Here is a 12,668-nt window from a genome sequence, read left to right as displayed (position 1 = left end):
GTAGTAAGTACAACCAATTTATGCTAGTACAAAAACAATATGCTGGTATATTCAGTACAACCAATCTCTTTTTAAGAGATTATAAAATCAATTCTACAGTACAAATTCAGTTATGTATCAGCTATGCAGAGATATGTATAATTACTACAGGATAACAGGAGAAAACAAAAATAGCTGGTATATTTGTTGAAGAATTATGGGCATTTAACAGAATAAAGTAATACTGTTCAAATATAGCCAAAATGAACAAAAAAAAAAAAAAAAAAGAAAGAAAGTAAATAGGCCTATGCTATTTTATCCCAACAATAAAATTATACACTGTTTTGTAACACTACCTGTATGTGTTCTCACCTCAATATCTTTAGGGAATCCTATGTATATTCTGTGTCATACACTCAATTGATGTTCTGATAAAATAAAAAAAACCCTGAAGGAGTATTTTCAAAAAACTGAACAACTGGAAGAGTCTTTAAGAGTTTATGTCACCCAATTCTCTGCCACTACAGTTTTAAAAACTGAAATGTAGCAATTTAAAACTTGGGCAGTTTAACACAAGTGTACATCTAGTACACAGTGCTTTTGTGTGCATACTAACTAGCACATAAACCAGGTGATAATATGGCAATTTATTTAAATATGTACTTATATATCTTCTGCATGATCAGGTCTTAGTAGAAGTATAAAAGAATGAATCAAGTGCTAGGGAAAAATGACAAATCTCACACATTACAAATAATGTTTCCTTCAAAATGATATCTAACTTTCCTCAGGAATCAAAGCTCCTGGTTTCCTAAATGCAGTTGTGTTCTAAAATTGTACAGATTAAGGTTGCATCATTCAATTCTATAATTTTTCATATGAAGTATACTGGAATTAGAAGGATGCATAATTAGATTTGAAATACTAAAAAAAGTAAGGTCTTCTACAGACTTTTTGGTGAGTGCTGCATTTGCCAAAACCATGTTTAAGTGTTTTACTTGAGAAAATAAATGACAAGAATAAAACAAGTTCAATAACATCTAACAACAATTTGATGACATAGGAAAGATTTGGACTTCAACCCCCACCATTAACTTCTATGTGGTTATATATGTTCTTAGGTATTATATATAAATATGTTTTATCACATTTCAATAAATTTATGCTCATAATCGTATCTCTTTAATGAATTATTACTATTTTCCTACAAAAATCATGTGAGTAACCTGCAAAGTTATATAAAATTATAAATAAGATTATCGATACCTTAACAGGTTCGAATAGAAAAAGCTGTCATCTTATATTGGGTCAAACATTTTGTTGGAAGGAATCTCTGGGTTCAAGTTCTTGCTAGGTCACTGAGAGACTATTCTGCTTAAGGCACTTTACATCTAGTTTCAGTTTCTTCATCAGTAAAATCAAAGGATGGGGGAGGTGTTCTCTAGCTCCTTCTAGTTTAAATATACCTGACTATAAGTTGCTTTCTCAATTCAGATAACTTACCTCTCTCAACACAGGATCAGTTATTGAATTCAGATTGACAGCTCCTTCATAGGTCAAGTAATAGAACACATTGAGGGCTCGGACAGCTTCTGGTCCTTGCTGTTTATAGCCAAAAATGAGATCAATCCATTGGTGAAGCTGGCAGGAAACAAACTCACTTTCCAGAGCCTGAAAAAAAGATACAGATTGTATTACTATGTTGAATTCCTTTTTAAAAATGTAGAGAGACATTTAGAGCAAGCAGTAAAGTTTAACACTAACTTTACTGTGAACAAAGATTTTTAAAAAACAAAACTTGTGGCTGCGGTGGCTCACGCCTGTAATTCCAGCACTCTGGGAGGCCAAGGTGGGCAGATCATGAGGTCAGGAGTTTGACACCAGCTTGGCCAACATGGTGAAACCCGGTCTCTACTAAAAATACAAAAATTAGCTGGGTGTGGTGGCCCGCGCCTGTAATCCCAACTACTCAGGAGGCTGAGGCAGGAGAATCGCTTGAACCTGGAAGGCAGAGGTTGCAGTGAGCCAAGATCACGCCATTGCACTACAGCCTGGACGACAAGAGCGAAACTCCATCTCAAAACAACAACAACAACAAAAACTTATCTGACAGCCTAGTTTCTACCAGAATCTGTCCTCCTTTGTTTACAATTAGAGGTTTTCCGGCACTTGGCATAATTAATTATACTAAATGTGTAAGTTTCAGTATTCTTCTACTGTACCGACAGCACTGAGGACCAGGACTGGGCCCATCTTGGTCACATTTGTAACTCAGAGCCTGAAAGGTACTCGATTTATGCTTCAAAGAAAGGAGGCCGTACAAGGCAAAGACTATTTTGGGAAACCAAATGTGAAAATGTTAAAAATTTACTATCCACTTAAGATATTTATTATTTTTCTAAAATTAAAATATTTTGTAGTCTATTTCAACATCTGTAACCAAATTATTTAGTTATGTTGATTTTCTTATGCTAACAAATTAGATCTTGTGGGGGATACTTATAATTACTGAATTTTTATTCTAGGTATTAATATCAAACCTGACCAAATATGTGATGCTATTAACATAATAGTGCCCAATAAATAATGAATGAACACAATCAAGTAGTTGGTTGAGATCCTAGGCACAAGATCCATTTCCTATCCATCATTATATTCCCAGTTACAAGTGCTGTGCCTAAAACATAATAGATGCCAATAAATGTTTGGTGAATTTAATAACATTATAAATACTAAAGAGTTCTAAAAACTAAAGAGATTTTTTAGGAAAGTATTCATCTTTATATTATTTAATATTGTTCAAAATCATTCCAACATAAAAGTTTAGCATTATGGATTAGTTTAACAATAAATAATTATATTAAAATCAGAGTTTCAAACATAAACTCCGAAGCTTAATTAAAAGTATACAGAAGGCTGGGCGCGGTGACTCATGCCTGTAATCCCACCACTTTGGGAGGCTGAGGCAGGCAGATCACAAGGTAAGGAGATAGAGATCATCCTGGCTAACACAGTGAAACCCTGTCTCTGCTAAAAATACAAAAAATTAGCTGGGCATGGTGGCGGGCGCCTATAGTCCCAGCTACTCGGGAGGCTGAGGCAGGAGAATGGCATGAATCCAGAAGGTGGAGCTTGCAGTGAGCCGAGATTACGCCACTGCACTCCAGCCTGGGCGACAGAGCAAGACTTTGTCTCAAAGAAAATAAAAATAAAAAAGTATACAGTAATCCCCCCTCATCCACAGGGGTTATGTTCCAAGATCCCCAGTAGATGCCTGAATCTGCGAATAGTACCAAACCCTATACCCATATGTACTATGTTTTTTCCTATACATAAATACCTATGATAAAGTTTAATTTATAAATTAGGCACAGTAAGAGATAAACAACAACAACAACAAAGTTGAACAATAATGATATACTGTAAAAATGTATATACCGTAATAAATGTTATGTAAATGTGGTCTCTGTCTCTACCTCAAAGTATATGATTGCACTGTACTCACACATTTTCAGATCTTGGTTAAACACAGGTAACTGGAATTCTGGAAAGCAAAACTGTGGATAAGGAGGAGACTGCTATACCAACTTATATCTGGTAATGTATCTCATTGAAATTGATTCTTATTTTTAGAGAAGTCTATGATTGTGATGCATTTTCAGTATGGCTTGCTGCTATGTTATAAGAGATCTGCTGGTTTTAAAACAAAACTGACCAACTTATATAGCAAGTAACCAATGTGATATAAACCATCTTGTGACAAAAGACGTTCCTATTCCTTTACATGTGGACACTTGTGTAAAGATATGCTTTATTAAAATAAGTACCTATGAAAAAGAAATGTTTATAAATACAAAAAATATATTTCCTTTAATATTTAACACAGCTTCACAATATATCACAAATATAAAATTGAAAACATAATTTTGTAAACAAAACTCTAGGCAGCCTAGTCTCACATTCCAAAGTATACCTTAAATGAAATGTCTTACAAATATTTAGCTAGTTTCAATCGAGAAAGTTACTGTTTTAGACATCTCTTTTAAAATGCTTTACATTTACAAATTTATTAAACAGATATGACAGCACAAAACTGCTTCACAAGTTACTTGAAATAAGAAGAGAGAAGCTTGTGATAACTTTAAGTAAATGCCTATTTTAAGTACATAAATTTGAAAAAAATCTAGGAACTACTAATGCAAGTTACACACAGAAATGATACGTTGGTTTCATTAACTGAGACCTTGGGTAGGGATGGGGGTAGAGGGTAGGCACATTTACAATGACACATAAAAACAGCAATTGTCTTAATTTGTGTGCAGTGCACTCCACACAAAAGCCCTAAATATGTTCAAATTAGAGCAAGCTGCTTGATTGTCACTGCAGTCTCATGTCACATTAATGCATGACAAACATTAAACCATACACTTAAATGGCAATTTATATCATTTAAATGTTTACTGCCAGACTAGCTCATCACTCATTTAAATGTGACTTTCTGACAGCTAATTTCAGTTAATTTTCTCCAATTCACTTAATTAGAACTTTCAATCAGGGAAGGACCTACACATATCTTCGCGCTTACATCCTTTTTGGTGGCTGTTCGAAATCTGAGTTCATAAACTGCCGAAAAGCTCTACTATAACAGATTAGCATATAATATCTCTGAGTTTGCAAAAAATATGACTCTGTGAAGCAAACTTACAGTATATACTCTTAGAAAGAACCTATAATTATTTATGTAAATAGTACTCTCGCCAGTAGTTTAAATAAAAACCGTGTAGTTCATATACACACACTAGTGAAACAATAAAAAAACCCTGCATCCAAGCTAATTAAAAATTAATGATTTCAAAATTGTTTAATAAGATAAAACAGTCAGGAGTCTCTTAAGTGTCCATGGTGTTGTGATTTGAGACCATAAAATTCTAGAAGGCTCAGCAAATGACAAAGTACAAATGAATTTCCTCAATATTAAAGCTCTAAAAACTAGGGCAATTTTATTTTATGTGTCACCAGACAAAGAACTGTTGAGTTTAACCTTACAGTTGACTACTTCTTTATGCACACTCAAAATGGTAAAGTTGGTTAGATTTCAATGCTTAAAGCTTTGCATCTTGATACTGCATCAGAATTTTAAGCAAAAATGCTGAAAGGAAAGCTACTGTGTGTGCTCATATCAAGCTGCAAACACACATGCAGAGATCGCCACAATGCCATGGTTCAGACCTCACCTTACATTGTCATAGGTCAGTCCTTAAGGAACTGACCAGTAATTCGCGGAACTATTGGCAAAATCACTTCCAGAAGTTGATAAACACGTTACCTTCGTGAATAAACTTTAAATGATTTCTCAAACACTCAACTAAAAATCCCATTAGTCAGCTTCAAGCATGTCTTGCAATACACCAAACCTATAAAAAGGGAACTAAAACAACAATGTGGTAAGTATAAGAGAATTCCAAGAAGTTTCAAAGTCATTTCAGTACAAAGTCAGTTCAGAACTTTAATATCCTTTTGCTATCAGTGAATGACAACTACCTAACCAAAAATAGGTAATGTACTTAAGACTTGAGGGAAGAGAGGACAGGCAGGAAGAAATTAAGGGAAGAAATACAAACAATATAATTCAAAATGGAATACCCTGAGGTTTCCTTTTATAACTCCCATTTTTAAGATTTAAAAACATAAATCATGAAACCTATATTAAAATACCTTTTTTATATATTGATTTTTTAAAAAATTCTTCATATACAGAAAATTCTCATTTAGATCTACATTTTTAGTTACAAAAAAATGAAAAATGCCAGTGGAATGCTGAGCATTTGAGATTTTTCAAAGCCTTCAAAACCGACAGTCCTCATTAAGCCTGGAGTTAAATACGGTTTGCAGCTAGGGGATAGTAACATTCTTCCCATGCTGCTCTCAAACCTAACCAATCAATTGTTAGTACTCCCCTAGCAGGCTGCATACATCATTTACATCCAATGTGTGCTCTGAGTAAAATTTGTAAAAAAGAAAATCCACTAAAATGTCCAACACAATACAATAATATTCAACCTCATCTGCGTTATTATAAAATAAATCAGTAACTAATGTCCAATTGTTAAGGATCAGATAAGACTATGAAAAGACTATCATATGAAGCCTCACATGAATTGTCAATCCAATCCAGGGGGACTCATATTAGTGTTGACAAACTGTCTTGGGGCTGATATCTGTTTTTTTTAATGAGATCTATTAGGCAGAGTAAAAGACTTCAGATATGCTAAAAACTACAGTAAACAGATGTCAAATACACTTATTACTAACTTTCATTTGTTTGTTCTGCATACAGAATATCAACAAATTAAAGCTTTAAGATTAAGAAGATAATAGTAAATTATTCATAAATAGGAGGTTTTTATAACCCTGTGTCAGAAATAGTTACAATGTGTGTGTGTATATATATATATGTGTCTGTGTGCATGTTTAGCAAATCTCACTGAAAGAACACGATCTATGCTCTCCTGAAACTAACCCACTTAAGAAGTAGATTATTTCTTTATAAAAAGTGTTATATAAAATTATTCTTGTTTTCTATAGTGGAGTCAAAAAACATGATAACATATAGAAACAGCTTTTTCTGAGAAACTCTAGGCTATTTAAGAATAAAAATTCTAAACTGAAAGGCATTAACCATGTATTTAATCTACACATGCATTAGTGATACACTAGCAATTTCCTTTTGCTTTCAAAAAACCAAATTTTTGCCAATGTGAAAATTATGTAAAAATCAAGAAAACCAATTTCAATCAACAAAGGAAATTATTAGATAACTGTTTACCTCAAGAGCAAGAAACCTTATTTGTTTATTATTTATGTTTCTCATACTTGTCATTCCCAGCTTAATGCTAATATTTACTTATTCTTTGGCTAAACATTCTCATACCACTCCATTAAGAAAAGAAACTAAATAAAAACTAGTGATATCTATGAGATAAATGATTTTTATAAAAACTTAAATAAAAAGATCAAATATTCTTTATACACTTTTTATGACCAGAGAGAATAGGCTTAGGCAGCCCAGATAAACATTTCTGCACACCTGTACTACTACTTCCACTCCCAGGCTTCTTGAAGGCCCAAGGTACAAAGGTTCTGAGATATAAAATGCCATAGCTGTAAGTTTCAAATGAGAAAATGAAAATCACTGATTAACCCTCCTGACTTTGATACACATTTACTTATAAAATGTATTTAATCATATTTATAATGAATGAAACATCCATTTTGTAAAATTTTAATTGTACTTATAATTAAGAGTCTTAATTCATTTGAACATAGATAATATGTTTTAAAGGAACTGACATTTAGATTGGCAAGGCGGTAATATACAAAGTTATAAACTTGGAATTTTAAGTATTTTTCATTTTAAATCCATGTAATACGGCCTTCTTCCTATACAAACACATACACAGAGATTTAAAATGAACTGGTCTGTTATGTTTGCATGTGCTGGATTTCAAACACTAGTGGTAATGTTTCCTTAACATTGATATATGACCTTTGTAATTTACATTGAAGAAAGCTGTTTTTTTCAGCCTAATTAGAACTGTTTCAAATTTTCCTGCTAAATATATGATATAAAGTCCTTTCAACTTTTTTATTCTAGAGTTTCTTTCCATGTCAACTTTGCTCCAATCAAAATATGCTTTGAATTAAATGATTTTGATTGAATATGTGGATCACATTTCACTTCTAAGATGTAAAGTCCAAAAAGGAAAAGTTTAGCCTGTTCAAACAAAGCAAGAGCAGCCACTTTGCGGAAAGCTATTCACATTTAAGAAGACTGACAAATTGTTTGTGTGCACCATTAGGTCTAGTTTCTGCAATAGTTGCCAGATTTCCTGTCCCCCTAATAAGATGCATTAACTCCTTAAATGCTGGCTCTGAATTTGCAGTGAATCTGAGTGACTTTAGCAAATTTCAATTTTATCTATAGGTAAATTTCCTTATTTGAAATGAATCTAAAGAAAATAAAAGAAAATTTGCAGTAACTATGTTGTATCAAAACTTTCTAACGAAGGTCACAGAAAATTAACATTTTTTCATATTGGATGGATATAAATTCAGAATACAAATATGTTTTATAAATGGGGCTTGCCAGAAGTGACAAATTCACATCAATCCTCATTTTTTTTAAATGCATAAATTTAACTAATTTAAAGATTATGTCTTCAGGTAAAACACAATGGAAATATGTAATAAACTAAAATCCATTAATATGAGCATCAATTTCCTCTATACTGATTATATATAAATCACAATGCTTCAGACTTCAGCTATCTTAATATACATATATATCAAAAATGTGAAATAAACTTTATACTATTTACAAATAACAGTTTAATTTTGAGAGCTTAAAAATATGTGTGAAGTTGTGACATTAAGATTAATAAGTCTTGAGGCCCAAGAAGGTAAAAATGGACACTCAAAGATTTAGGGAAAAAACTGTGCGATGCTAAGAATAAAAATTGTTATCAGACAATTTTAAAAAATGAAATTTAGTCAACAACATATTGAAGTTCAGCCTGAAAAGTAGATAGAGAAATCACTAAAAGGGGTTCTGTACTTCTATACTGTCCTTGAACTGTTGGGCAGAAGAGATATTTTGAGCCAGCAGCACACAGTTCATTTCTACATTTGTATCATTACTAAAGAAAAGCGTGAGTTAGTATTGTATCTTGATATAACCATCAAGCACTCGTGCATCTTTTGGCAGGAGAATTATTCTGTCTACGATTGTTATTGTGTAGTTTTAAATGGACTAGTCAACCAGCTGTTATATATTTTACACACTGAAGGCCATGTTTCCTTTGAAATTCATAGTTTTAATCTCAACTGAAGTCTGTATTGCTGTGTGCCAAGATCAAAAGGATTAGACAAACTTGCACAATTACCTTCCTTTTCAGAGAGATGATTTTTAAAAAATGTTTAAAATACTCCTATATACTGACATTTTATCCAACTATTTTCTTTAGAACTACAGAACATTAAAACATTTAATTAACATTTCAATCTTAGGTCACTTTTCATCTAAAATCTAGGAATTCACAACATACAGATATGTTAAACTAATTACAGTATCACAAACATAGGGATATTGAGCTTTAAAAAAAAATGCTAGTAAAAATGGATGGGGAAAATTATACCTATTTCTTGTATCTGTTTGCATTTTGCAAGCCTTTGTTCAGAAAATAATTCATAAAGCTTACAGTGATATATATGCAGCAAGAAACATTTAACAAAAGAGAAGTGAGGCAATGCAAAATTTAAAATAAGGAGATATCACATAAAAACCATGAAATTCCAAAATACTTGTTTTAACAAATCTATATATGATGAGCCATGTATTTGCTGCTAAGCTTTCTAGCAGGCAACATAAAGAAAGAAACACGAACAATTACAGGAGACAAAAATGACCATAATGTAAAAACAAAACAGATGGCCTGGAAAAACACATTATTTCTATTTGTAAGATAAGAAATTCCTCCCTTGGCAATATGATGGAATCCAGGTATGCAACTCTCAGAGGGGCTGAGTTAATCCTGAGATAGATTTAAAGTATAGACAAACGGGGAGACCACATATTCTTCAGATAATCTTGCATAAACATTATTTCTCTTAGGGAGGCTTTGAATGGTAGGTTCTAGATTGTGCTACATGACAAGTACCTGGAATGCAGCCATTTTATTTTGTAAGTTAAATGCAGAGCTAATATGCTTCAATAACAGGTAAACTGAGTCCCAGGACTAATAACCTCTTAAGAATGTGAAGAGCATAAAGAGAAGGACACATCCTGTATGAAAGGCAGGCTCACCATCACTTGGAAGGTAGACTAGCCTACCTTAAAACAGGCTCAAAGGTAAACTTTCTCACATAGATAAATATGTATGAAAAACTTCCAAATTCCAAACATGATGCTCTAATATTTACAGACATTAAAATGTCTAAAACAGGTAGACTAGATGTTCAACTCTTTAAAAAATTAGTAAAGTATTCCTAGAAACTTAATGTTGAGGACTTTAAGTTGCTGTTATGCTTTCTAAGATAAACTAGTTAAAAACATAGTTATAAGTAATTAAAATATAAATCTAAAGTGGTCAATTATCCACCTAGGTATAGAAAATGAATAGGTTTCCTCTTCAGCAGCCATCAGAAAAGGTATTAATTTACTGTATGAACTCTGGTAGGTTTTATATTATATAGTCAGTTATAAAAGGAAGGAAAACAAAATAAAAAAATTTAATCCCTTTCCATTTGCTTATCCATATAGATCTGATAAATACTAGCAGTCTCTTGCCTTTGAAGATGGCCAGACCAGAATCTCTACTTATTGCCAGATGTAGTTTAATCCCATGAGGACTCCAGACAAAAACAAGGAGCTGTCTGCATGGCACCAATGATTCCCTGGACTTACTGCCATAAACTTATACTGGCAAATCAAAATCCTTGGCAAAGTAGAACATTTATTATGTCATTACTCCTAAGACTATCCAATAAAGAAAAACTTGAATTAAAAAAAAAAGCAAAAGTTGCTGAATATAAAGCATTAAGTTCAGCCAGAGAATCAAATTACATCTGCACTTACTTTGTGTATGCGATTGTATACTTGTATATTATATAGGACTAAAAGTATACATTCTGCAACTTTCTATTAATGTTAGCATCTCTCTAATCTATTCATTCAATAAATATTTATTGAGTAGTTACTATTGGTCTTGTGCTAGACTCTGGAGACACTGAAATGAGACATCCCTTTGGAAGAAGAGTGGGGAGCAAAAGGTCAGCTCTAAGACTACTACCATAGTCTAAGTGGAAGGTAGTGAGAACCTTAGTCAAGAAAATAGCATCAAGAGTGAAGAGGGGACAGATTTCAGAAAGATTTAAGATACAAGTTATTACTTATAGCAACTGATTACCAGTGTGAGGGGTGAAGAAAAACAAATGTAGGGTGATCAGTTTGGACCTTAACCATACTAAAGGAGAAATTGTTTACATGGTAAAAGATTAGTTGAGTTTTGAACTTAGTATTAATATTTTGGACTTTCTTTAATAGGCTTGAAATTAACCCTAAGCCTTTGCTTTGGATCTAAGGCTAAGAATTTTAATGGAAGTTTGTATACTATTAAAGTATTAAAATATGCTTGACCAGGTGCGGTGACTCACGCCTGTGATCCCAGCACCTTGGGAGTCCGAAGTGGGTGGATCACGAGGTCAGGAGTTCAAGACCAACCTGGCCAACAAGGCGAAACCCTATCTCTACTAAAAAATACAAAAATTAGCTGGGCGTGGTGGCATGCATCTATAATCCCAGCTACTCAGGAGGCTGAGGCAGGAGAATCTCTTGAATCCAGGAGGTGGAGGTTACAGTGAGCCAAGATCACACCACTGCACTCCAGCCTGGGTGACAGAGAAAGACTCCGTCTCAAAAAAAAAAAAAAAAAAAAAACCCACCAAAAAAAAAAAAAGAAAGTATGCTTATGTTCAATAGTGGAATGCACAGGCCAAAAAAATTCTGTGTAACAAAATCACCCCAAGGATTTTATACCAGTGCTGTACAACAGAAATACATCCATGCCAGATATGCAATTTAAAATTGTCTAGTAGCCACATTTTTTTAATTTATAAAAAATATTAAAAAAAAAAAAAAAACGAGACAGGGTCTTGCTGTGTTGCCCAGGTCAGTCTTGAACTCCTGAGCTCAAGCAAACCTCCTGCCTTGGACTTCCAAATTGCTGGGATTACAGGCGTAAGTCACCATGGCCTGCCTATAGTAGCCACATTTTAAAAAGTGAAAAAAAAAAAGGTAAAACTGTTTTAATGACATGGTAATATTTTATCAAGAATATACAAAATATCACTTCAACATGCAATAAACATAAAAATTATTTTATATTAAATCTCAGAAATCTGGTATACATTTTACACTTACAATGGAAAGCACATGTTGATCAGACTAGCCACATTTCAAGTGATCAACAACCACGTATGACTCGTGGTTATCAACTGGATGGTGAGGCTTTATTCAGTTCCAAACACTGAATCTGCATCCCGATTTTGATTCAAGACAGAATGCAGGAGTTAACAATACTTAACACTTTTAAAATACACCTTATCTTACTGAAAATAAAGATAACCCTTACAAAGTACAAAGTAACTGCCAGACTAAAATGACCTTCAATGCAGTTTTGAAGAGGCTATTACAATTCTCAGTGCCATGAAGAATGGCTATACCTTAGAAAATGACAGCAGAAATATACCATCTTCAAGTGTGAAACAGACATAATGTCCTATATGTAGTGTAGATTCTTCAGCTACTTATAGATCTCTGAAGAAATGTGGCAGCATCTGAAAGATGGCATTATGACTATCCTCTAAACAATAAAGGTAAAAGGGCTAATTCTACCAACTATGTTGTCATCTATAAACTTTCCATTCTTAAAGGTCCTTAGAGTTCTTACATTTTGGATACTCAGCTCTATCAGTTATGTCCTTTAAGAATTACCATATAGCCATAGACTACAACTTAGTATAGGGGACATAATCTTTGCTGAAAGTCAGATATATGAAATCTGTAATGTGCATGTATTCACAAAACTCATAAAAAACACTTCATTTTAGTAGCAGAAAACAAGTCTCTGTCT

General features: G+C 33.1%; 1 protein-coding gene across 3 annotated transcripts in view; it reads right to left on the bottom strand.

The window, feature by feature from the left end:
- The window catches only part of LRBA (LPS responsive beige-like anchor protein), a 767,265-nt gene that overhangs the window by 90,223 nt on the left and 664,374 nt on the right, over window positions 1–12,668 (bottom strand). For all 3 annotated transcript variants that reach the window (XM_023227472.2, XM_023227477.2, XM_023227478.2), the window contains one exon: window positions 1,483–1,650. In XM_023227472.2, the coding sequence (XP_023083240.1) occupies window positions 1,483–1,650 (168 nt within the window). The remainder of the gene's footprint in view (window positions 1–1,482; window positions 1,651–12,668) is intronic.

The sequence above is a fragment of the Piliocolobus tephrosceles genome, chromosome 3, assembly GCF_002776525.5.
Source record: "Piliocolobus tephrosceles isolate RC106 chromosome 3, ASM277652v3, whole genome shotgun sequence".
NCBI classification, from domain to species: Eukaryota; Metazoa; Chordata; class Mammalia; order Primates; family Cercopithecidae; genus Piliocolobus; species Piliocolobus tephrosceles.
The sequence above is the reverse complement of the archived record's forward strand: the minus strand, read 5'-3'. Positions and strand labels throughout refer to the sequence as shown.